Here is a 27892-nt window from a genome sequence, read left to right as displayed (position 1 = left end):
GATGGTATCGTGAGGTACCCTTATCGTCCCACCCCTATGGACATACAAGGTTTATACCTTATGACAGATTCATGGAGTATTCTCAACAGATTTCAGGCATACCTTAGAGTAGTTTAGAGTAGTTATTTTATTAAAGAACTGATCAAATTAGAATCCCGTTGATGACTAAACACAGAATAAGCAGAATAAATGAAGTAAAATGGAAAAATAAAGAAGCGATTTAGTTCAGATGGTCGTTACATAACTCCTTTATATCAACATGATAAAACTGTCACTATCTCCATTAGTAGGATATGTACACACGCACGCGTATGTGTGTGCACGCACGCACACACATGCACACATGCACGCACACACACACACGCGCGCGCACACATGCACACACACACACACACACACACACACAACTATATACAAGGAACACAATAACAAAATGTAAAGCCTTCTCTTTATCAAATATATATAAGTGTATCATATCCATAAGACTCTGTTAAAATGCTGTTGTGTTGTGTCGTGTCGTGTCGTGTTGTGTTGTTGACCTCATGGATACTTGTAGTAGTTCATACTGTGTACAGTTCGCTCTTGCGCACGCGCACGTGGTATAGCCGGGATCAAACCAGACAGTCCACAGAGTTACACGTTACACCAGCTTCTCAAACTGTCGGTCAGGAAGGACCCCCAAGTGGAGTCGTGGGAAGGTGACGGTGGGGTCTCAAATTGACATGGGAAAAACAAATGATGGATTTGTTTTCTCAATAAGGTCCCGGCAACAGATAAAGACTACAATATACTTTATGCTTCCAATTACAAAGTTCCAAAATACTACTTTTAAAATATGCATAATTTCAACTTTCATTGCAATTTCATGAACAACATGTCACTGTAAATTTAGTTTGTGGGCTTGCCAAAATATACTGTAAGTCTCCCATATAATCTTATATAAATATATAAATGCCCTTTACTGGGCATGTCTTAATAGACATAAAATCCTATAAATAAATGCAGGACTACACCATATATATATATATATATATATATATATATATATATATATATACAGGACTATACTGTCCATGTACTGAGTGTGCATGTGTGAATGAAAAATCATTCCCCTAAAATAGCCGATGTACAAGCTCACAGTGCATCAGATCTACAAGCTCACAACGCAACACGCTGTGTGCTTGTAAGACATTTGGTAAAGAGGGGGGGGCAAAAAGAGCGGACCCCTGGGGTACCCATGTCAGGGTTTGAGTGGGGTTTTTTTAGGAGTTGATGGTTCAAACGCTACGCCAGCCAGGCTGCATAGTTCTCATGCCAGGCTGTAGATGGCACTCATGGGAGAGTGCAGCTCCAGACTGTCTCCAAAGTCTGCCTCCTCCCTGACGTCCCGCCTGCTTCCTGTGTACTGGCCAATGAAAGAGCCGTCCTCATTGAACTGGATGTCTCCGCCCTCCCCGTACTCGACCAGGCTGTCGTCGCTGTCGCTCCGTTTTATCATCATGGCCTCTAGCGCAGGTCTCTGGATGCTCCTCTCCTCCTCCCTATAATATATATGTTTATAAATGTTTCAGTATATTCATCATGGCTTTTAATGCAAGCCCATGGATTGAGCACTCATCTCTGTAAAATATCGAAATATATTTTGTTTAACTACAAACAACATTTCTTAGAAAAGTGTGAGTGTGGCGTAGGCAGAGTTTCGGGTCTCTACAACGCGTCATTCAAAACCCTGATAGGGTTGCGTATGAAGACCCGCCCCTGCCTGTCTGTAGGCTACTGCATGCACACGCTGTCCGTGCTGCTGCCGTGTCAAACCTCTGGGACTCTAAAGGTTTGGAGCACCCAAGTTGTAGATATTTCTCTGCCTCAGTAGTGATAATGTTACATTGAGTGCATGCTTAAGTTGTAAAAATAATTGTTTTGTTAGGCACAATCATAATGTAACCATTTTTTCCATGTTTGGTAGGATTAGTTAGTGTTTGTTATTGATTTAAGGTTAGGTTTAGTTCGTTATGCGTGTTTCTTTGCGTTTCCCCATATAGCCTTATTGGCTTATTTTATTTAATTAGGATCCAACACAGAGCAATATTTCCCACCACAGACTCGTAGTATTAAACATCGCGTCAGTGACAGTGTCACCAGACTGAGACTTTCCACCTCGGAGGACCGTCTGGAGTCTCTGGACTATGGTAACCATGGAGCACAGAGTTTTTACACAACCCTATCGGGTTATTGAATGACGCCTCTACGACCACTTCCTAGTAAATCTGGAAGTGACCAGGTCCACTTCCGGGTTGCGTCTTGAACTCCACATCCCTCAGAGTGTGTTGGTGAAGTTTCAGACAAACTGGAAGTAGGAAGTAAAAAACTGGAATAGAAGTGGTCATTATTTATTAAATTGGAGGTCTGTGGGACCATGCACCCACCAAGTTTGAGACCTGTAGCATGATGTTATGGCTGTTTAAAGCCCATCCAATGGGAGGACAGGGGTGGGGCTTCAGCAATTATAGCCTGTCCTGCAAGACCACCCACCAAGTTTGGGGCGTATAGCATGCTGGGAACTGGAGTTATGGCCCAGCCAATAGCAAGACAGAGTGGGCGCATCCATCTTGGATGCGGGGAATCAGAGTTATGGCAGTTTCAAGCTCAGCCAATAGGAAGACACTTTGATAACCAGTGGGACGTCTGGCCAATGAGAGCAGAGATGGAATAGCCGATCTACCTGCTCACAAGGTTTCACAGAGAAACTTGTGTGTGTGTGTGTGTGTGTGTGTGTGTGTGTGTGTGTGACCACTGTACTGTTAAGTGTCACACATCTGGACAACGTACATATTGTATCATATTTTATACATACATACAGTACAAAAGTGTACATTTATAATATTTCATACGTACCGTCGTGAGTAGGGCATTGTGGACACACGTGCTAACCTGCAAATAGTTTGTTTGCATGAGAATACAAATATAAATTAATTGCACCATCAAACTTCAGGCAATAACCAATATGAAAATATGCTTCATATTGTGTGTGAATAATTAAATGATTAAAGATATATCATACTGTGTAAATATAGTTTCAGTTTTGTCAATAGAGTCAATGTTTAGTCTTTGCATACCTTTCCAGAGACCTTGAGATATATCCAATGAAGAAATGGAAGTTTAGAGGAAAGGTTGATTTAGGTAAAGAAGAATAGAATAGAGAGAAAGAGAAGGGTAGAGTAGATAGAAAGAGAATAGATGAGAGACAAAATGAGAACATAATTAGGTTAAATCATTGAGTTATCACACAATATGGACATTATTGTCATTATTGTTATAACTATAGTTTAATGTGTTTCTCTGCTAGCTGTGCAGAGGTGTCTCAATACATTCATAATGTACAGTTACATGCATAAAATATTAAATATAAATTTTATATTATAACTTATTCATTGCTGATTGTTATGCTATGAATAATTTATATCGTACCGTAAGGTGGGTTTCGAAGGTAACATAATGTCATTCATATTTCACGTGTCTATGGCATATCTATGATCTGTAACTCCATCTAGGCTGTCTCTAGGGTCTGGCCTGACATTGCTTCCACTATAATGAGTTCTTACATCATAGACATCTAGGGTCTGCCAAATGTTGCTTCCGTCCCTCATATAATCCACTGATAGTTAATATCCAACTCTTTGTTGTGTAAAACTCACCGATAGTCAAAGGTTCCTTCCTCATCCTTCATGTCATCCACTGGTTCCAGAGAAATGTCTTTTTTATCTCGAACTGAAAGAGACACAATGAGCTGTTACTGTGTCCTTAAAAGAGATCTGAACATCCGTTGTCTCTGCACAATAATGCATCTTGGTTTGTCAATAATCAAAGGCTCGATTAGAGAAGTCGGGAGTTGCTTATTGTCGGTATTAGCCGGTAACACGCAGGAGTCTGTTCCTGTTACAATGCGCTAGACCCCTGGGAGATGGATTGCTGAGGTGGAGCGCCACGCCTACCATCACCTCGAAGAACTTGCGCACGACTTGGTGTTTGCCCGGGATCGAACCCATGAACTTGTGGTACAAATACGAGAGCTCTATACCGACTGAGTTACCCGGACCATTCTAAGAGTACATACAGTGACAGACATCAACCTCTCCACTCGGCTTCTCTCCACCGAACACAACACCTAGATTATAAATACTAAAATACACATGGATTCTCACCTGGATATTTCCCTCCTCGACTCCTCTTGATGAAACACACAATGAGCAGGATGAGAACCATGACGGCTACAGCACACATGATACCGATGAACCATCCTTGAGTACTGATGTCCACCTGGTCTCTGGCATACGCTGAAAATACATACATATATATTAGTGCTGCACGATTCTATTCAAATGTGAATCTCTATCTTCCCTCACAAGAATTGAGATCATGATTCTCACACAATTCTCATTTTTTTCCATGAAAATATTTGTCTTTAGTCTGTAGTTTGCTGAACATTAGTACCGTAGAAATGTGGCACCTCCACCTGTTACCAACTACTGTGGCTTAGTTTAAACAGACAACATCAAAGTGCTTGACTTAAACCTCTCTTAAAGTCTCTCTCGTAGCAAAAATATAAGAGTAACTAAAATTAATTGGACATCCAACTAGTGCTGCACGATTCTTGCTGAGATCGCATAGGCGTCTGAATCTAAATCGCAATATTTTTCCGATTAATCGTACAGCACTAAAATAATATCATCTTGCATCAAGACATGTTGAATGAACATCTGGAGCACGATAGACATGTTGAAGGCCTTTTTATTTAGATGCTATAAAATGACTAACGTGTGGATGTCCGCCGCATCAAAGCGATGGTCTCAGTAAGGTAAAGTAAAAGTAATGTACCTAATGTCCCATTATTTCAGATTCTACTTTACCCTCAGTGGTATAATGCAGAGACGGCCTCCACACAAGTTATTATAATAATATTAATCGTAATAATAATAATACCCTCGGTGGTGTAGTGCAGAGACTCCTCCACACAGGTCATAATCATAATAATCATAATACCCTCGGTGGTATAGTGCAGAGACTCCTCAGTGTGCCAGTCTCCAGTGCCCTCTCGGGTGCGAGCCGCCAGGGAGAACCTGTAGCGAGTGTAGCGGTCGTAGCGACGCAACGTGTAGCTGGTGATATTGGGAAGAAACTCTTCAACACGCATCTCCTCTCCCCTGGACGCATTTACTGTGGAGAAGAAGAACACTGTTAACATAATGTAGCAATGTGTAACATTGTGCAAGGTTCCAGGTGGTCCCCAGCTAAATTATATGATGGAGAGTTGGTAACCAAATGGACCCTCATAGATCTTTATGGACCCGTACAGGTCCATTTGGTTCGTTTCATTTTTCGCTCTCGAGTTCAATTATTGTTTATTGTAATTCTTAAGTCTACACAGAATTATTACTTGATCACTGTTTGCCTGTTATCTCTCTTATGGTACCAAAATCAATACAGCATAGAATTAACCCCACCCCAAAAAGCGACTGTCCAATGCCAATCCAAATAGTTCAGCAACCATTGCTATGATAGGCAAGCTTTCGCCAGCTGTCGATGTCATTTTGCATGGCTGTGTTGTTGAACACATACAGTACACAGCTTAATGTCGGGAAAGTTACATGACTGAGCCACCCAGGTGATGGCATTAAATGAAAACTCCCATCGGACGGTCTTTAAAGTTGATTGTTGGATACTGTTATATGATTATTTATATGGAGAAAACCCGTCATTTAACATGCATCTCTATTGGGGAGAAGGACAGCTTGCCCTGTCTCCTCGCTGCTAACGTGCCTATTGTACAAGGATGGGTTGGGGAGGGACTAATTGTGGACAAATTCTTATCCAACGGCAAACAAAATATTATTTCTGGGGGGTCTGAGAGGCTAAGGGCTCCATCTTGTGCCACCCTTATCCCTTATGCTTAAACTCATTTGCCATTTTTTACTATTTTAAAAAACATTTAAAAATAATTCAACTATAGCCGATCTACATCAAGACATTGTGAGCTTGTAGATCGGCTATTTGAACTATTTTAAAAGGACTTTTTAAAATAGTAAAAAATTGTAAATTAGTTTAGGGATAAGGGTTAAGGGGTGGCGCAAGATATAGCCCTAAATCTCATCAAATGGTTGTCCATGGCTCAAATGCCGAATAAATAATGGACCTTGATAGTAGTATAAGGTTCCTACAGGTATTTCAGAGTGTATTTCAGAGTGTGTTTGAGATATAGATGTCACCTGTCTGGTACTTTAAGGTGTATCCTATGATGACACCATTAGGTTCTGCAGGAAGACTCCAGTCCACATAGATGGTGTCCAGATGTCTGAGCTGGATCCTGAAGTTCTTCGGAACAGATGGAACTGCACACGCACGCACACACACACACACACACACACACACTCAGCACATGACTAGGGGACGATGATGAGTTATCATTCTGTCTATCGGGACATTTACTCGAGCGGCACTGAGTCGACTCTAGCGTGTTGATTTGTTTATATTTTCAATAGAGAAAATACTTCTGTGACCCAGGGGATGAATGAGTGACTAGTCTATAATACAATAATAATAATAACTAGAACTGCACTCTGCCGAGTGCATACTTGCTTGTTGCACACTAGTAGGCCATAAATGGCCTACTAGTGCGCAAGCAGAGCGCGCAAGTACTTTCGACCGCTGGAAACTATCACATCTCAGTATCTCTGTGAAGGAACGTTTGAAATGTATAATCATTACGTGTAACTATTTGCTACCTAACTACTTTTTTACAGAAAAATGAATCATTGATATGTGATGAAAAAGAAAAGGTATATAAACTGAATTAAAATATATTATACAGTATAATTATTTTATTACTTATTGTAAATTGTTTTAAATGTATTTCATTTTGTACTATAGTGATATTAATACTAAATCATGATCAGAGTAATATGTGTCTCTAACTTCAATTTCTGTAATAATACTTTCAAATTTGTTGAAATATACATGATCTAAAATACTTCCGAAATCTGTAGTTGGATTTGTATCTCAGTGATGACGTAAGAGAAATGGTCAGCTGTGTAATCTGGTCCCACCAGATACCACATTACGTCATCGTTGAGAGCTGGGACCATAGTACACGGTGTGTATATGTATGACTAGCTCTCAGTGATGACGTAAGAGATATGGTCATCTGTGTAGTCCCAGCAGACCAGGCACAGATTTACAAATTACAAATCACATTACAACTACATACAGAGTATGTAGTTGTAATTTGATTAGCAGTATACTGTGGTTACTTGGTTCCAAAAAGTGAAGCCAAGTTTTTTTCAACTGTAAGTCTGTGCCTGGTTTGCTGGGACCAGTTACAACATTACGTCATCGTTGAGAACTGGGACCAGAGTACATGGTGTGTATATGACGTAATGTTGTAACTTGTAACTAGTCCCAGCAGTCCCAGCAGACCAGGCACAGATTTACAAATTACAAATCACATTACAACTACATACAGAGTATGTAGTTGTAATGTGATGCGAAACGATTACTTGCGCGCTCTGCTTGCGCAAGTAACGACTTTAAGCTTAATGGTTAACGTTTTGACATTTGCGTGATTTTATACAATCCAGAAACATAATGTTGTATGACTTACGCCATCAGAAATGGTCATCTGTGTAATCTGGTCCCACCAGATACCGTGGGCTTTCAAACAAGTCAAACAAGTCTGTGCCTGGTTTGCTGGGACCAGTTACCACATTACGTCATCGTTGAAAGCTGGGACCAGAGTACATGGTGTGTATATGTATGACTAGCTCTCAGTGATGACGTAAGAGAAATGGTCATCTGTATAATCTGGTCCCAGCAGATACCACATTACGTCATCTTGGAGAGCTGGGACCAGAGTACACGGTGTGTATATGTATGACTAGCTCTCAGTGATGACGTAAGAGATATGGTCATCTGTGTAGTCTGGTCCCAGCAGACCAGGCACAGATTTACAAATTACAAATCACATTACAACTACATACAGAGTATGTAGTTGTAATTTGATTAGCAGTATACTGTGGTTACTTGGTTCCAAAAAGTGAAGCCAAGTTTTTTTCAACCGTAGGTTTGTGCCTGGTTTGCTGGGACCAGTTACAACATTACGTCATCGTTGTGAACTGGGACCAGAGTACATGGTGTGTATATGACGTAATGTTGTAACTTGTAACTTGTAACTAGTCCCAGCAAACCAGGCACAGACTGTATGTAGTTGTTCTAGTTACAACTACATACAGAGTATGTAGTTGTAATTTGATTAGCAGTATACTGTGGTTACTTGGTTCCAAAAAGTGAAGCCAAGTTTTCTTCAACGGTAAATCTGTGCCTGGTTTGCTGGGACTAGTTACAACATTACGTCATCCTTGAGAGAGTACATGGTGTGTATATGACGTAATGTTGTAACTTGTAACTTGTAACTTGTAACATTACGTCATATACACACCATGTACTCTCTCAAGGATGACGTAATTTGTAACTAGTCCCAGCAAACCAGGCACAGATTTACCGTTGAAGAAAACTTGGCTTCACTTCGAAGAGACCAAGCGAAACGATTACTTGCGCGCTCTGCTTGCGCAAGTAATAAACCTACCTCCTTCAAGTGTAGAGAACTGGATGGTACTACTGGCTGGACCTTCGTATCGGTTGTTGGTCACAACGATGTACATCTTATAGTTACTGTAGGAGAACAGGTCCTCTAAGACCCCTGATGTGTCGGGACCCTCCGAGGGAAAGGACTTAGATTTCAAACCCCTGCTGACCCCCAGCCATCTGACCTGACTGCTGTCTCTCCAATAATATACCTGGAAAAACACAAAACTATTATTTTGAAATAAAGTGTAAAAAGTTAACTCGTGGGTTGAGAACCACAAGTCAGCAGGAAACCAATGTATTGTGCAGTCCAAGTAGGGAATGAGACATTGCCCCTGCCAGGTGAAGGAGTGACCTGAGATCAGATTCTAAAAATGTCTTCTACATCCTGACAGTTTTCATTCTGACCTGAGATCAGATTCTAAAAATGTCTTCTATGTCAGTCGCTCTTCGATTTTTCAAAAATAGCAGACCTACAAGCTCGTAGCGAGTCACTCGGTGGCGCGCTATGAGCTTGTAGATCTGCTATTTTTCAAGAGCTAAAGCATAATATAATGCTAACACCAAAATGGGTTCCCGCCCAGAATGGGTTAAGTGTCTCGGAGTCGAGGTCTTCTTCACGAGTGAGGGGGGATGGACAGGGAGATCAGCTGGAGAACCAGAGTGGCAGGGGCGGTATTGCAGTCGCTGTATTGCACTGGTGTGACGAAAAGAGAGCTGAGCCAGAAGGCAAAGCTATTACACTAATACTGTTTTGACTGCGACACTGCACAACAGAGGCATAGCTTTAACTAGTAGTGTATGTACGGAATTGCCAATCTGTGTTATTTCACTGTTTGGGTGAGATCGGGTTGATATTATATTTACAATTCTGTGCTATTGGGTTGCAATAGCACTATTGGGTTGCAACTCGGACGGGGCCACAGTAGTGTATGTACGGAATTGCCAATCCGTGTTATTTCACCGTATTTTAGTGAGACCGGGTTGCCCTTAAAGATAGCGTGAGAAGTTCAGTCACGCGAGAGAGACTTGGAGTAGAACCACTGCTTCTTTGCTTGGAAAAGAGCCAGCTTAGGTGGTTCGGGCATCTGGTAAAGATGCCTCTTAATAATTGAAAGTAATTGATTGAACAGATAAATCAATACATGTGATTGATTGCTTGATCACCTTGTATTCCTTCAGTTCTCCCATCAGGGATGTTCTGGTCACGGGGTCCCAGTGCACTGTGACCTGGGTGCTCTCTATGTCTTCAACCCTGAGGTTGAGAGGTGCTTCTGAAGGACCTGAAATACACAGAGAATAGAAATGTATTATTCCTTATTTCACATGCTTATCTGCCAACAAAATGTAGTTGGCACCCATTTCTCCATTTTAGGCCCCAGATCCAGACGTTTTACAAACTGTGGACTCTTTGCAGGGCATTGTCTTTACGTATTCTGGTTCAACACGTTTAAGGCATATCTTCTTCAAATACTTTATGATTTCATTGAATGACACAATGATCATTTGAAAGCTTACATTCTGTACTTTCATAATCTGTAAAAAAAAAAAGAAAAAAAAAAAAGAAATACACATTACCCTTGTGTCCTAGACCTAAAGCATATAACTCACAAATAATTCAAAATGTTCTTTTCTCTATTTCCTGAAAAGTAAAGGTTTTTTGCACGTACAAGGTGTCGGCCAAATTAACCAATAAAGTTGGTAAGGTAGGTCAGACTTACGGTCCTCTCCAGAGTATCCGGTGATAACAGGAGACTCTGGACCCAGACCAAAGTCATTGGCTGCCTGTACTTTGATCTCGTAGGGCGTGAAGGTGTCCGCGTCGTAGATGTAATATCTGAGCCACTTGGTGGTGGCGTTCTTCCATTCCTCTCTGGAGTCTTTCCTCTTCCACCAGACCAGGTACTTCAGATGAGGCCCGTTCCACTCTCTGTACGTTAGAGGCTAACAACATAATCACACACGTTACCGCAGTGAAATTTGTTCTCCACATTTGACCCATCTCTTGGAGCGGTGAGCCGCCGCCGTGCCGCGCTCTGGAATAATCTGATTAGTTGATTTGACCCCCCAATCCAACCCATTGATGCTGGGTGCCAAGCAGGGAGCCACTGGGTCCCATTTTCACAGTCTTTGGTATGACCCGGCCGGGGATCAAACCCCGACATTCTAACCACAAGGCCCTGGCCCATAATTATAGTTGACTCCCAATATTCCGCCGTAGTCTGAATGCTCATCTCTTCAGACTCAGCCCGCAGCACTTGCCCAAGCCTTGACGACCTTGCAGGCGTATGTGAAGTCTAAAATTATGTAATTTACATAGCATAATAGCATAGTATGTAGACATAGAGTAGACCTTGTACAATGTACATGCTGCTGTGGCCGACGTATCATTTATACATTCTAATATACACATTATCTCCTCTTCCAGCCTACCAGGACCGTTCCACTCTCTGTATTAGAGGCCACAACATATCAATTATAATAATGAAGTCACAACATCGCAGGTATTCTCTGTAGGTCAGAGGCCATAAAGTAATTATGTTTTACCTCCCAGCTGATCTCCATGTTGTTCCTCCATGTTCCCACTCCTTTGATGTTCCTTGGAATCACGTCTGGAGCTGTGAGACAAAGCATCTGTTAATACAGTTATCATTTCAATAACCTTTTAGTTGACAATGCTTTTCTATGCCAATTATATCCTCGGCACACACAGGAGGACATATACTGTTGTATCCTACCTGCCCAGCTTGCCTCCCCTGAACGCAGGACAATTGTAATCGTATAGATAGACGCTCGACCAAGCCAAATGCGGTGGATTGGAACCCACAACCCTAGAGTTTTAATAAGCAATCCAACTCACGTGCTCCGCTGGTCTGTAAGCGGCTGGAGCTTCGACTGGGACGACTGTGACCGATTTCGTTGACGGCGGTCACTCTGAACGCGTAATACGTGAACGGCGTTAGCTGCAACATGACCGAGTTCAGACTGCCCGGATACGACGACAGGTTCCTCCACTTCCCCGGCAACCAATCGTCATCGTCATACTGAATTAGGAACTCTGTGATTGGACAGTAACAACAACCAATCATCTTCTTCATTGTACTGCCTTTGTAGTCTGTGTGATTGGAGTAACAACAACCAATCATCTGCAACATACAGCATTATGTACTCTGTGATTGGATAGCAATGCAAACACTGGTTTACCACCAGAGGCCCAAGTGGACCCTTATGGGTCCGTATCTGTTACCTGTTCATAATAAATAGGTAATGATTTGTTACAGGACCACAATGGAAACAAGCTGTTTTAGCAGTGTTAGAATTCAGGTGTTACAACCTGTAATACTGTAGGACTGTTATAATCCAGGTGTTTCAGACTGTAATGATATCAGGTACGGTCGCCCCTAAACCATCTCGCCCCACGATTTTTTTCCACCGACCTCACGCCTCGGTTCTTGTATTCTTTATTTTGTTTTACTGAGAATAAGGTTCGAAATAATTTTAGGGTTAGGCATAGTTTTACTGGGGGTAAGTTTACGTATAGGGTTTAGGTTTAGGCATAGTTTTACTAAGGTTAAGGTTAGGAATAAGTTTATGTTTAACCGTTTAAGCATAATTTACTTGAGTTACTTGGAATACCAGGCTGCACAGTTCCGCCGGCTGTACGGCCGGGCCGAGTTGGTAAAGGGGCGACTCGTTTGGTATTCCCTGTAATAGGACTGTTATAATTCAGTTTTTTCAGACTGTATTACCTGTAATAGGACTGTGGTTGGCGTCTCCTGGGATCCAGGTCAGTCGTACGCTGCGTTCAAAAGGATCGGAGAGCTTCAGACTAGTGGGAGGGTCCGGTCGATCTGACAGAGACAACACATGAGTAGATTGATTACTTGATTAAAAATGCAATACATGCTAAGTGCAATGCATTAATTAATTGATTAATTGATTGATTAATTCATTAATTTGAATGTAATTAATTTAAAACAACACATGATCAGCACAGGCGTTTTAGGGATCGGGGCAGCAGTGTCTCAGGAGGTAGAGTGTCCGTTCTGGAATGCGAAGGTTCCACGTTTGATTCTCCGTGTCCTTGAGCAAGACGCGGAACCCCCAACTGCTCTCGATAAACAGGTTGGTGCCTTGCATGGTTTCCTCCGCCATCGGTGTGTGAATGTGAAGTACATTGTAATGGAAAGCGCCTTGGAGAAAAGCGCTATATAAATGCATTTACCATTTAGGGATAAGGCTGCATGGTGCCGGAAGATAGCAACTTTTGCACGGGAATGCTTCTTGCGCAATGATAAACGAAAAGTAACTTTGGCCCAAAATGGGTTAGGGTTTAGGGTTAGGGCTTCTACCCATCATGATGAGGCGAGCATTAGGGTAGGGCGGTTAGGATTTAGAGTTCCTACCCATCACAATGAGGTGAGCAGAGGCAGACTTGGTCTCCATGTCAGTCTGCACCAGGCAGGTGTAGTTCCCTTCATCTGCTCTGTTCACACTGGTGATCACCAGGTTGGAGTCATCCAGAGAGATCCTGAAATATATATATAATATAAAATTATAATACAATATATTAATAATATAACTATGTTCACACATCATCATCATCTGGAGACATCCTGAAACATAATAATATAATAAAATATACGCGGATGGTTTGAGCCCAATCCGGTGGCGGGATTGACTTCTTAACCATTCTCGTCCCAAAGTTTTAACTGTGATTGCAGAAAAAACATTTGACGTATCCGAATACCGTTTGAACCACGATAAAGTCGCTGTTCTCATGCTGTTTCACATTTAAATCGTGTTTTATACCTAACAGTATGCAAGGTAATTGTGGCAAAGTGAGTTTTTTTGTGTTGTTTCTTGCGTCGCCGTAAGTAAAGTGGCAAGAATGAATTGAATCGCACACTTTGTCCCGGCCGAGGCTCATGTTTTAATATATACAGTATATATTGCGGGGGTTGTGTCAACCGTGCAGGCGCTATTTAACCTGACGCTGCCAGATCCAAAAAGCTTGCTACACAAATTTGTTTCACAGCTTATTTGGATCTGGGATCGCGGAAGCAAATTCGATGACGGGGCTGTTCCTTTTTTTCAAGATACATGGTAGATGATTGGATGGGAGCGTCTGTCTATCACCGTGTGGGCGTGCAAACACAACCAATCATATCGACGTGTCTATATAGCGTCACATCCGCATCCCGCCTTTAGCTCACGCTGATTGGTTCGGTGCGAAGCAGATCTGACTCAGGGCTCAACTCTGTCAGAGATCCCAGATGAGTGTTGTGTTGGGGAATATGTTTCCGCAATACCGCCCTCATCTGGCAGCGTCAGGTTAGGCGCTATTACTGTAAGTGTCGAATTTAGCAGGAAGAATATTAATGGCAGATTACAATTACAAGTGTTTTCCCATTACATGGCAGGCACACTTAATTATCATTATTAAAAGTGTGTCACCTCCATCCAGTGCTGACCAGATTTTTGTTCTTCATCCAGCTGGTGGAAACGGTTGTCGTGGCATCAGACGTTACGCTGCATTCCAGCCGCACATCTGTTCCCCGCACGACCCTCGTGTTCTGAGGCCTCTTAACGATCAATGTGGGCTCTGTGGGGGAAATACACTACAGTTCACTGTGGGCTCTGTGGGGGGGGGACGGGGGACGCGGACGACGACACTACAGTTCACTGTGGGGAAAGACCCATACAAACACTACAGTTCACTAGCCTGGGTTTCAGCCTGATTCGCTGCATTCTGTGAATTTGTTTTGTCACATCGCTACTCAGTCTCAAGTCTCCTATCTCTAAGGTAATTGATCCAAGGCTTCTGCTTGGGTTGGGACAAAAACACCAGTTTGACGTTGTATCAATGGACAGCTACTGCTGTTGCCATGCCACGTCCCCTCATCATTCAATAAACTCACCCCACACATCCGGCAGGGTTTTTTTTGTACTACTGAATCTGACATAGTGGACTACTGAATCAAATTAGTGTTTACTTTTTAAGTCTCGAACTGGCGCGAATTTTGTGAGTGTGGCGCTGGCTGATGACGTATCAGCAACAACGTCGTTACGCAACAGGTGACGTCATACAGGAGGCTGGCCAGACTGAGTAGCGAATTGACAAAACAAATTCATGCAATGCAGCGAATCAGGCTGGAAACCAGGCTAGCAGTTCACTGTGGGAAAAGACACACTACAGTTAACTGTACGTGAGCTCTGTGGGGTAATAGACCCGCATGAACATTACAGTCCACTGTACGTGAGCTCTGTGGGGTAATATACCCGAACATTACAGTTCACTGTACGTGAGCTCTGTGGGGTAATAGTTCCATAAACATTACAGTTCACTGTACGTGAGCTCTGTGGGGTAATAGTTCCATAAACATTATAGTTCACTGTACGTGAGCTCTGTGGTGTAATAGACCCATGAACATTATAGTTTCGTCTACTAAAACTATGGGTAAAATGTTGGTTGACTACATTTTTCACTGACAAACCAAATACAAACTAAGCTATGATTACTAAAACTAAAACTAGACAAAAATGTTAGGGAGGGACTAGTGGAGAAGAGACGCCATCAAGGCTCGCCAAAATTTATTTTAGCTGACTTAAATCAACTGTACTTTAGCACAGATTATTATTAATATAATATAATATTTCTGTTTGAAAACACAATGCTTGACCTTTGACTTCCACTCGGACTTGGCTCTCATCTCGTCCAGCTACGTTGCTGACCACACAGACGTACGTTCCCTCATCGTCTGAACGCAGACGTTTGATCTCCAGAGTGCCGTTTTCATGAAACTTATACCGACTCCCTTCCAGGTTCCCCTGGCCGTACTTGGACCTGTGTGGACGGGCGGGCACGCATGCACAGACACACAAACACACACACACGCACGAGCAGAAACACACGCACAGTCACACACACACACACACACACACACACACACACACACCATCGTAGCTCAGTACAAAGTTAGGTGTTTAACAGAATGTAACTCGGGAAAAAGTTTAATGGGTCATTCTCTCACCACCGTGGCTCAGTATAAAGTATTGTTAAGTAAGTCAGGGTATCAGCCAGGGTGCGGGAGTCTATCCCCGTTTCACAATGCGCTAGACACCTGGGAGATGGATTGCTGAGGTGGAGCGCAACACCTACCATCAGCTCCCAGTACTTTCCGACACGACTTCAAGCCATGCTACTCATACGCTGAGTTGGCGGTGCTCGGGATCGAACCCATGACCTCGATCGAAAGGCGAGTGCTCTACCGACTGAGCTAAAGTATAGGTATGTGTAGGTAAACTCACCATCGTAACTCTGTGTAAAGTATAGGTCATGCTGTGTAGGTAATGTTCTCACCATCGTAGCTCAGGAACCGGCGAACCAAAGTAGCGACAGTCTAAGAAGATACGAGTTCCTTCCACCAGCCTCACGTGCTCCACCCGAGGGCCGAGGATACGAGGGGTTGAATCTAAAATATAAATGTATCATTGATGACCATATATCAATGTACCGTTTACCGTTAGAATCTGGAGACATAAACAACACAACGAGGATACGAGGGTTGAATCTAGAGAATGAACACCCCCCCCCCCCAGAAGACACATGCTAGTGTGAATTCAACTTTCCCTGTAGCCCAGGGGAAAGGGTCAGCTTGCACATACACACACTACAGTGTGCATGACTAGATACAAGGAGCATGATAACAAAATGTAAAGCCTTCGCTTTATCAAATATATAAGTGCATCATATCTATAAGACTATATGGTTAAAATGCTTTTGTTTTGTGTTGTGTTATTGTGAACTCATGGATACTTGTAGTTCAGACTGCACACAGTTACCTTTTGCGCACACGGTACAGCCGGGATAGGACCAGACAGTCCACAGACTTAGACGTTAACCACTTACGTAGCACGTTGACAAAGGCGTTAGCCAGCAGGTATCCGAACTGGTTGGAAGCGTTGCATTGGTACACTGCAGTGTTCTCTAGCGTCGCCCCACGAAACGTCACCGTGTCCCCAGACACCTGGCGGCTGGGGTGGGCCATGGCAGCTGGACGGAGAACAGACATTACATTATTTATAAATAATAAAGCCTTACTGAGTAATATGGGGTGAGACCATGGGGGCAAGCGGCCAATCAGGCAGGCGGGGCGTTACCATGTCTATGCTCGGACGTAGAATCAAATTACACTACAGTCCCCCTCCTTCTGTCATCCTATTGGTTGACCCACATTACGTCACAGCCCAGATGGGATTTATGATAACAATAGTGGACTCGCTACTCAAGCCCACAATAAATACATAATTTAAATACTTACTTTCGATTGGCTCTCCGTTGATGAACCAGCGAATGGAAGGTCGAGGAACCCCATCAGAGCGGCACGTTAAACGACCGCCTTCCTCCGGAGCCAAAACTAGATCTATAGGTTTCTCCAACCAGAACGGAGAAGCTGGAAGAAAATGTCATTATACAGTATAGCAGTGGTGGGAAAAGTACTCACATTCTTTACTTAAAGGTATATTCAGTGATTTCACTTCATTCAAATAGAACATTTATTTTCTTTTTTTGTGATAATCCTGCCTACTATAGAGTGTGCTGACCATATAATTAGTTCCCCCCCATCCCCAGTGAACCGCAGGGGTAAAAAAAAACCCTAGTTTCGGTTTTGGTGGTGGGCCTTCATCCAATCAGGATAGAGGGGGCCTTCCTCCAATCAGGATAGAGGGGGCCTTCCTCCAATCAGGATCGAGCGGGGCGTGCCTTGGTGCGTGTGCTGTTGGCCTGTTGCTTGTCCCCCCACTGTAGAGCGTGTGCATACTGTACGTGCATATCTTGTTATTTTTTTAAATAGCAGCTCACAATGCGTCACACATGTGTCACAACGCATAGTGAGCTTGTAGATCGGCTATTTTCAAATGTATGTATAGGGCTGAAGTGGTTAATGTATGTTTTTGTAATAATATTCCAAATCTACAGCTTTCAAATAAATGTAGTGGAGTAAAAGTACAATATTTGTCTCTGAGACGTAGTGGAGTAGAAGTAAAAGTATTGGAAACTGGAAATACTCAAGTAAAGTACAAATACCTCAGAATTGTACTTAAGTAAATGTATACTTAGTTACTTTCCACCACTGATACATACTGTGTGTGTGTGTGTGTGTGTGTGTGTGTGTGTGTGTGTGTGTGTGTGTGTGTGTGTGTGTGTGTTTATAACTGACCTTTGACCCGGACAGTGATGGTGTGTTCGATGTATCGTAGTTTGTTGGTAGCGGTACAGGTGTATTCACCCTGGTCGTCGAACGAAGATCTGGGGATCTGAATCATCTTGTTGTAGTTTTTCACTTTCATCCTTGGCGTCACCTCTAGGGGCTCTCCGTCTTTCAGCCAGCTGATGCGAGGAGTGGGCCTGTATGCGAGGTGCAAATGTCATCCACAAGGTCATTCACAGCAGCGAGTAGAAATCTCTCAAAGCTTTCTGACACAAACGTTGTCCAGACACCACATGGTCGTTTCAAAGTCTTTCCTTGTTTTTACTTGAGGGTTAAGCTAATCCTACTCGCGTATATAGCAACTATTCCACAATCTCCAAATAGCGTCTGGAACTACAATCTCCTCCCGAAAATCCGAGGCAGGAAGCTGGCATTTCGGTTCACAAAATATATATTTTAAAATATCCATCCATCCATCTTCAACTGCTTATCCGTAGTTGGGTTGCGGGGGAAACGGCTCCACCAGAGGCATTCCAAGGCCACTGAGTTGATGTGATTCCTCCAACTGCGCCTTGGTCTGCCCCAGGGTCTCCTCCCAGTGGGACGTGCCTCGAGGACCTCACTAGGGAGACGCCCGAGAGGCATCCTAACCAGATGCTCGAACCACCTGAGCTGGCTCCTTTCCAGGCGCAGAAGCAGCGACTCTACTCCGAGTCTCTCTCGCGTTTTAATTTCAATTTCTTCTAAGCAGCAAGCTATATATGCTTAGATGATTTTGATTTATGTTAAGGATAAATTTGTGTGACTGTAAAGACAAAACGGAAGTAGGGTGGAGGCTTCACTTCCACTTTATCACTTGCTCATGATCAGAGCTTCCGTTCTCCAGACTGTATGACGGCATTGACAGAAGCATTTCAAAATTGCGAGAGGCAATGCAAGACTAGACTAACTCTAACCCAAGTGTATCGGTGGAATTATTTTGTTGTGCTTTTGCAACTATGCCTAAACATAACCTTAAACCTAATCGTAACCTCTCAAAAACTATGCCTAAACCCAGGGGCAGACTGGTCCGTTTCAAGACAAAATGAGGCCCCCATATCCCCCCCAACACTCCCCCCAACCACATCACTCTTGACAAATTATTATGCCAGCAACAACTCCCCTCATCCTGTCGTCCCTTCACAATAAAGTGTCTCCCCTTTACCTCCCAATGCTGCACATTTTACCCAGGTTAATAACAGCAAATAGGTCTAACTTAACAGCGTGGGAGAGAGCAAGGCAGCGAGAGAGACAGGGTGAGAGAGAGAGGGCCTCAGTGCAAGGGTGGGGGGGGGGGGGGGTGCGAGCCCCCTAGGGTGCAGGCCCGTTTCAATTGAAACTGATGAAACATAGCAAAGGCCTAAACCTAACCGTAACCTCTCAAAAACTATGCCTAAAGCTAACCTTAACCTCTCAAAAACTCACACTCCTGCTGCAATGCATTCCAGCAGTAGCTCCTCTCCCTGAAGAACCAGGATGTTGCTGGATGCACCTTTAGGGGACAACCAGGTGGGGGCAGCCTCCGCTATGGAGCGCACTGGAGAGACAACCACCACAGCATGCACAATTCAGCAAGTCAACAAAGGTTCCTGACAAACGATAACAATAGATAACAATACATAGTAAATCAGCACAAGCAGAGTGTGATTATTTGAGCGAAGCAAGTTTTAAAAAGAAAAAAAATAAGAAAAACGCATAAGGAGCACAACACTCACCACAACCACACCACAATGTGGAGAAAAATGTTGAGTCATTTTAGGGGATTGTCTGAAATAAAAATAGCAGGTTGCATATATGTCCATTAGTTTGTCATAATTAATACACAAGGTTACTGCTGCTAGTGGGGAAAGTGAGTGGTAAAATTGATTAATTAATTAATGAATCTGATCATGAACATACATTTTATGAGGACCAATTACATGAACTAGGTTTTTAGGTTGAAAATGAGTGAATTAAGTGATCTTTTAAGCAAAACAATTTGTGTTACGGCTTGTTCCTGATGGTACTTAAAATGCTCACACACATTAAAATGTAAAACTACAGGATATCACATATCAGACATGCTCACACACATTAGATTCATCACTCCATGAATGAACATTGACTATCTTCTATGCTCCAGACAAATGGAACAAACTCCAGGATAGATTGTTCTCTATAGAGAAATGTAGGATAGATTGGTCTCTTTAGAAACATTTAGGAAGGATTATGTATCATTATGCATTATGATGTTTTTACTGTTAATGTTTTTGTATATGTTGTGAACTTGTGATCATGTTGTGCTCAAGGCGTCCTTGAAAAATGTAGTGGTCTTGCCTGAACAAATAAACAAAAACAAAACAAGGAATGATTACATAATAATGTGTCAGGTGAAAGAGGCTGTCTGAGTCTCCGTTGTCCCACTTTTTGTCTTTGTTTTATTATTATTATTATGATTTTAGTAACGTTTCTCTGGGGCAACCTTCTCTGGCCGTTGTTTGTGTTCATTTCCGACGTTCTGTGCGAGGTTCAAGTGTTTTGTTGTGGCTTTCCTGCATGCTCTCCAGCTCATAACATTAGCAGCTGTTGTCGCTTCAAGGCTGCGGTCGTACAGCTTGCTCGCTGCGGAAATCAGCTATTTCGCGGTGCGTGTGGCATAGCTTATAGGAGGCGGGCTATCATACTACACTCCCATTGGCTTAGGCAGCGTGTGTGGCAGCCAATCAGGACTAGGCATTCAGTATGAGTGACTATGACTAGGTCGTCTACATTTCATGAGCTTTCATTAGTCAGGTTTCACTTTCACCTGATAAAAACAGTTGCCAAAAAGAATAGATCTACAAGCTAACTTACTGGTGAGCACTTTGACCACCACGGGTCTCTTCTGGTGAACAGCGTTCCTGTGAGGGAAGCGAGCGTTGCAGCAGAAATCATTCACAGAGTCGTTGAACAGGACGTTGGAGAAGTACAGATCTCCATTCACTCCCATAGACACCCTTCGGTCCTGACGGACAGGTTGCATTGTGGGAAATGCAGTCTGAATGGGCCAATTGAATGGCCTGGCGTAGGAACCTGTAATGACATACATCAATGCTTTGTGGGAAATGCAGTCTGAATGGGCCAATTGAATGGCCTGGCGTAGGAACCTGTAATGACATACATCAATGCTTTGTGGGAAATGCAGTCTGAATGGGCCAATTGAATGGCCTGGCGTAGGAACCTGTAATGACATACATCAATGCTTTGTGGGAAATGCAGTCTGAATGGGCCAGTTGAAATGCCAGGCATAGGAATCTGTAATGAGAAATGTAGTCTGGATGGTGGAAACACCGGAGCCGCATTTTTACGCTAGCTTTGTTTTGGAGTTGATTGATTGGTATAGGAATTGTGAGTTGCGATTGAGAATGTAGTATCTAGTTCAAATGTGCGACGGGCAAATGTCTCTGGCTTATTTAGACCTACACCAGCAGTCAGCCCCGAAACATGACAAGCAGACTAAAGGCTCATTCATAGTCTGTATTTTTGGTGGTGAGGTGACCACGGAGCTGAAATAACGTTGAGCTGTGGTGAGTAAAAACAGAGAGAAGCGGTGGCGGTGGTTTGCTCTTCACCGCGGCTTGTGAGTGTGACGTCATGTTGTAGTTCGGTGGTCACCCCACCACCGAACGATTATTCATCAACGGGTTCCAACCCTTCGGCACCGCCTAATACCTTAGGGGGTAAGGTATTAGATCAGGGTCAGGGTATTAGGGTTTATGGTATTAGGGCAGTGGTTTTCAACCAGTGGTCCTTGAAGGGGTTCCAGGTGGTCCCCAGCTAAATAATGGAGTGTTGGTAACCAAATGGAACCCTATTGATACGGGTCATTTGGTTTCATTTTACACTCTCATTTGGGTGTATTGGGGTGTATACTGTACTTACAGCTATTCATCCAGTAGGTCTCTGGTCTCGGGGGTCCAGGAGGAGGCTCACATTTCAGAACAAGAGGTACACCTGCACTGACCACCACTGGTTCTAGGATCTCTCTGGGCCACAGTGGTGGTCCTGGAAACAATTGAATAATGTATGAAACTGTTGATTCAAAACAGTTTTTCAGCTTTATAACAATGATGATTATCAAACTTTTACATTTCAACTACACCCAGTTTGACGAGCTAGTGTCCATGTACTATAGTCTCAGTGATGTATAACCAGGTCTGCTATAGTCTTGGCCACTATCTGAACGACATGTGCATGACTGTGAATTTCAAGACGTTGCCAGCTCACGCAAATGTGTGAGAGTGGCCCCTCTAGTACCATGGCCACTCCCTCACAGAGTCTGGTACCATACATTATTATGGCATCAGCATGATGACATACAGTAATAATAGAAAACCCCATAGACCCACATGACATCAGAATGTACTCTAGAAACATGACAACAACTGACAATAACAATGTGTGGTTGTCCTGTGGCCAACACTGATGATTTATAATAACTTACTGGATAGTCTCAGGATGATCTTGTGTGTGTAAGCAGATCCATGCTCATTAGACGCGATGCATTGATATTCAGCTTCATATTCATCTGGGTTGTTCCAGGCGTAGATGTCTAACGTTCCAGACCTTCTCCTCATCGACGTCTGAGGGTCACGAGCCACGTTGAAGTATCGCCCGTTACGCCTCCATGAGAATCTGTAACAATAATCTTAATTCTAGAGATTGCGTCCTCAAGATGTGTCCTCAAAGTTTTAGGACAAAATGTGAGTACGAAATAAGTGGACGTCCTGAGATTTAAATTGCACGCTGTGATTGGCTGAGCATAACATAACATAATCGCCACATGAGCCTCAGCCAATAGAACTGGGGAAGAGAAAGAGGTAAAGCGAGGGAGAGAGAGGTATGGACTAGTAATAAAATAACTAGAAAGATGAAATCCTGGGGAATTGCAAGTGTAGTTGCCTCTATAGGAATATTGTCCAATTAGAAGAGGGCGGGATACACATAATTAATTACAAAATGTATATAACGCTTGAATAGTTGGGCCATCTGTCCCTGCAAGGGAATCCATGTCTTTATAAACAATTGTAAAACAGCTACTACAAACGTTATGCAAAGCTCTGCCAATCACAGCAGGAAGTTAGGTAGGTTACTCCGGAAAAAGGAAAATAAGAGAATAACTATAGTCTGGTAATGATAATAATATAATTACATTGGCAGAGGGTTTCCTTTAGCTTCACATTCTATCACCATGGTGTCTTTAGGGTCAACGATGTGGTCCTTAGGAGACTGTCTGATGATGGTGGGAGGTTGTCTGACTAGAGGAGAGAAATCATTTGCATGACTATTATTACATTACTTTACAATTTACTTCTTATCTTACAATAAACAATGTAAACACATATATAGAATGCAGAGATATGGTGTAGTGTCTGAGTAAACTACGATCACTGGTAAACCAAGAACCTAGGATCAGTCTAAACAATACACTGACAAATGATAATCTGTACATTGAAACTATAGCATACCAGATAAACAAATGGATCTGGCATCTGGCTAAATAACATGCTATCTAAATTACATATTTTTGAGTGAGACTAGCCCATCCAATGCCTGGCTTTGTGTGTGTGATTTTTAACCTTTATATAAGACATAGACATAGAGTATTGGTTTTGATAGCACATCAGTGAGCTGGATGCAATCCTACCTGGAGGGGAGAGAACAGATGGTGGAAGTGAACGGAACACTGTCCCCCCCCCCCCCTCCCAGTGAGCTGTGGCGTCCCACAAGGAAGCATACTAGGGCCTTTACTGTTCCTAATATATGTAAACGACATGACTTCAGCTTGTGACTGCAACTTGTTCCTGTTCGCAGACGACTCAGCACTGCTGGTCTCGGACAGGAACAAACTGCAGGTTGAAAAGACCCTCAGCTCTGAACTCGGTAGAATCTGCACCTGGCTCGCTGATAACAAACTATCCTTACACCTGGGAAAAACTGAATCCATTCTCTTCGGATCAAATAGTAATCTCAAAAAGGCTTCTTGGTTAGAGTTGGTGATGATATTATCACACGGAAGGATCAAATTACCTACCTAGGTTCCATCCTGGAGGCAAATCTTTCCGGTGATAAGATGGCCACCAACGTAATCAAAAAAGTCAATCAAAGAACAAGATTCCTCTACAGGATCTCCTCACTGGTCGACAAAAACACCTTGAAGACCTTAACAGGAGCCCTCGTACAAGGTTTCTTTGACTATGCATCCACCTCCTGGTACCACAGCACCTCAAAGGCCCTTAAAACAAGGCTCCAGACCTCCCAAAACAAACTGGTCAGGCTCCTACTTGGCCTCACCCCCCGAACCCACCTCACCCCTGCCCACTTTGACAGGCTGGGATGGCTTAGGGTCGACGACAGAGTACAGCATCTTGCAATGGGTCTGGTCCACAAGATTAGATACACCACCAAGATACCCATGTACCTGTCTAAATACTTCCTTAATGTAAACGAAGTCCACACCCACAACACCAGAGGGAGTGCAACAAACCATGTACAACCCAGATTCGGCACAAACAAGGGGCTAAATTCTTTTCGCTCCTATGCGACCAAAATGTGGAACGCCCTACCAACAGTCATTAAGACATGTGAATCCCTTGGCTCCTTCAAAACTGCTCTCAAAGGGCACCTACGGATGGCTGCAATTCGAAACTGGCCTCTGTAAAAACGGAATTTTTATCTGGATTGTACTATGTTTTTGTATGGACGTGGTGTTGGGTGCCTGCACATATGCACACATGGCATAAACGCATGGTGTTGTGTGCAGGCGCCCTACACTCTGTCTTTGTACTATGGATTGTACTATGTTTTTGTATGAACGTGGTGTTGGGTGCCTGCACATATGCACACATGGCATCAACGCATGGTGTTGTGTGCAGGCGCCCTACACTCTGTCTTTCGTTTTCTTTTATCCCCCTGTTCCCCTCACTGTATATATATTTTTTTCCCTTTTCGCTTCCTATATGATGAATTCCTGTTCTGTTCTTAACTACATAGAAGTGTCTATTTGTTTGTCTCTAAATGTTTTGATGAATTGAACAATGTGGACCCTGTTGTAAACAAGTGTAAGGCTTAATTGGGTCGTCCACTCACAGTTAACAGTCTTTGTATTGAGTTTGTGCTTGAAATGTACTGTAATTCTGCAAACTGTTAATAAAGATTTCAATCAATCAATCAAAAGTATACAATGGAGTACTTACTTTCCAGAGGTACATCCAGGCCACAGACATGATGCCAGAACAGAACCATCACAGCTGCTCTGAACAGCGCCTCCATCTTTACTGCTGTGCATCGATTGCTTTGGTCTGCTGCCTGCTCCTGTATGCAAATTTAAACAATTTCATTGGCCTGCTGCCTGCTCCTGTATGCAAATTAAACAACATAATTGGTAAATGGTGCATTTATATAGCGCCTTTATCCAAGGCGCGTTACATAGATTGTGCATTACATTCACCCATTCACACACACATTCATACACCGATGGCGGCGGGAAACCATGCAAGGCACCAACCAGCACATCAGGAGCAATTAGGGGTCCAGTGTCTTGCTCAAGGACACTTCGACACTATATAAATGATACTTTGCGGTGACCTCAATGCGAGAACAGCTCCTCTAAAAGTAACTTTAAAGGTACTTTATCACCGACATCAACATTTGCATGTCTTAATGACTGTTGGTAGGGCGTTCCACATTTTGGTGGCATAGGAGCGAAATGAATTTAGTCCCTTGTTTGTGCCGAATCTGGGTTGCACATGGTTAGTTGAACTCCCTCTGGTGTTGTGGGTGTGGACTTCATGACATTAAGGAAGTATTTAGACAGGCACATGGGTATCTTGGTGGTGTATCGAATCTTGTGGACCAGACCCATTGCAAGATGCCGTACTCTGTCGTCAACCCTAAGCCATTCCGGCCTGTCAAAGTGGGCAGGGGTGAGGTGGGTTCGGGGAGTGAGGCCTATAGTAGCCTGACCAGTTTGTTTTGGGAAGTCTGGAGCCTAGTTTTAAGGGCCTTAGAGGGATGCTGCTAGCATTCCTTTGCCTACAATGGAGAGCTGTACATATTTGGTGGTTGCAATGCTAACCAGAAGTTCAATGATCTGTGGAAATTCAGTCCAGAGAGCTTCTCCTGGAAGAAGGTTGAGCCCAAGGGGAAAGGCTCTTACTTTTTTGGAGTGCTGTTGCATGGTGGGAGATCGTATCTTTGGAGGAAGAGATTCAGCCGGTGACCTGTATGTCCTATAGTCTGAAGCTGCAAGCTGGCAGTTATTCAGTACGATCTGGTGTAGTCTGAACTCTCACACGATGTCAGGTGGGAACTGGCAGCCATGACAACCACACAGTATCTGGGGTTCTCAAGCTTTTGTGCTGGTGACCCCCTCAAAAACAATTCTGGTTCTGGCCATGTCTCGTGATGCTGCCTTCTGAAAGAATATTCCTTATTGTGCTTCTACCGGATTAGACCCATTTAAGTGGTTTTTTTTTCACATTCAGAAAATAATCTGTACAGCAGAGACTAAAAACAATAGAAGAAAATCCAGCACCTCCCTCCGACAGAGCTGGTCGTAGCCGGCAGGTGAGTAGAGGGATTGTTAATGTAAGGGAGGACGGTGACGATTTGTGTTAGTGCGCACATACACACACGTACCCACACATGTACTGTACGTACGCACGCACGCACACACACACGCACACGCACAGCAGCACAGTAGCCATGAAGTCTCTCCCACAAAGTTCACAACATCTAACAAACCACTTAACAAGGATCTTTTGTCATTTTACACACAATACAATACACAACAATACCACGCGCGTACACACACACACACACACACACACACACAAACAATACAACTCATCCAGTAGCACATGATCGGTGTTGGGAAAAGTACTCAATTGTTTTAGGCTACTTAAGAAAAAGTATCAATACTGCAATATAGAAATACTTTGTTACAAGTAAAAGTTAGAAATTCAAAATGTACTTGAGACAAAGTACAAAAGTATTGGCATCAAAATGTACTTATAGTACCAAAAGTGAAAGTACTTATTAGGGCTGAAGTGGTTATGTATGTTTCGTAATAATAATCAAATTCTACAAAGTAACTAGTAACTCGAGTTTCCAAATAAATTTAGCGGAGTAAAAGTACAATATTTGGATCTGTGATGTAATAGAATAGAAGTGAAAGTATTGGAAAGTGGAAATACTCAGGTAAAGTACAAATACCTCAAAGTTTTACTTATGTACAGTACTTAAGTATATGTACTGATCACATGCACTGACATCTAATCTCTGTATCAAACTATGTATCAAGAATCACATTATTAAACTATATCAAATCTGCATCACATCCACTGAAATTAATCTGTATCAACATATAGTCACATTATTAAACTAGATCTGTATCACATCCACTGAAATTAATCTCACATCCAAGTTCAAATTCTGTATAAACCCATATACAGTTACATTTTTATTATAATTATAATATACAGCCATTACCTTTTTCTCATGTGGTGTCAAATCAGGAATATCTCTCCCTCATCTCCTGATATTTCCACATTTCCATCGATAATTTCAAAAATTGTTCATCCAGGGAATGTCCTTGTTTATTATAAATTAATTAATGCTGTAGTCCCATCAACTCTTTAGTCCTTGGTTCTAGAGTGTTTATTATAAGCAAATGAATTAACGCGGTAGTCTCATTAACTCTTTAGTCCTTGGCTCTTAGAGTGGAAGACGTTTCACTAATAGAGTTTCTGTCTCTCACAGTCGCTCACACTCGGCCCACCCTCCTCATGAATAATTCATGAGCTGTAAATGCCACCAACACAAACACCCACCGTCTCTGTCTGTGCCATGCTGCTGTTATCCATTCCACCAATCACAGCAGTACTCTGTCACGCCCACGTCACCACCGGCCCACCAATCGCAGCGCACCGTGACGCCCACCCCACCGCGGCCCTGTGCCAACCTGCTATATCGTTCATTCTCAT

The 27892-nt window shown here is 42.9% G+C and overlaps 1 protein-coding gene across 1 annotated transcript; it reads right to left on the bottom strand.

Moving 5' to 3' along the window:
* Nucleotides 1-118: 118 nt before the first annotated feature.
* nfascb (neurofascin homolog (chicken) b) lies at nucleotides 119-27620 on the bottom strand. The gene is made up of 27 exons (XM_080763520.1): nucleotides 27399-27620; nucleotides 25103-25220; nucleotides 23059-23164; nucleotides 22351-22541; nucleotides 21789-21911; nucleotides 20721-20939; nucleotides 19314-19425; nucleotides 17859-18046; nucleotides 16959-17090; nucleotides 16547-16690; nucleotides 15998-16109; nucleotides 15318-15481; nucleotides 14092-14239; nucleotides 13041-13165; nucleotides 12384-12485; nucleotides 11495-11692; nucleotides 11182-11252; nucleotides 10356-10578; nucleotides 9802-9917; nucleotides 8636-8846; nucleotides 6264-6386; nucleotides 5041-5214; nucleotides 4203-4334; nucleotides 3696-3768; nucleotides 3117-3128; nucleotides 2896-2931; nucleotides 119-1541 (listed from the first exon to the last, which is right to left on the bottom strand). Exons 2-27 carry the CDS (start codon nucleotides 25176-25178, stop codon nucleotides 1310-1312), a joined length of 3543 nt encoding a protein of 1180 aa, XP_080619646.1. The 5' UTR covers nucleotides 25179-25220; nucleotides 27399-27620; the 3' UTR covers nucleotides 119-1309.
* Nucleotides 27621-27892: the final 272 nt, after the last annotated feature.

This window comes from Protomyctophum bolini, assembly GCF_963924005.1.
Source record: "Protomyctophum bolini genome assembly, chromosome: 5".
NCBI classification, from domain to species: Eukaryota; Metazoa; Chordata; class Actinopteri; order Myctophiformes; family Myctophidae; genus Protomyctophum; species Protomyctophum bolini.
This window is presented reverse-complemented; position numbering and strand designations above follow the sequence as displayed.

Bases quoted from the DNA above. Each gene is read 5' to 3' on its own strand.
- nfascb (XM_080763520.1), bottom strand. From the start codon at position 25,178: ATGGAGGCGCTGTTCAGAGCAGCTGTGATGGTTCTGTTCTGGCATCAT. The intron at 17,091-17,858 runs GTCAGTTATAAA...ATTTTCTTCCAG, and splicing joins CATCACTGTCCGGGTCAAAG to CTTCTCCGTTCTGGTTGGAG. The intron at 11,693-12,383 runs GTAATACAGTCT...GTCCAATCACAG, and splicing joins CAACCACAGTCCTATTACAG to AGTTCCTAATTCAGTATGAC.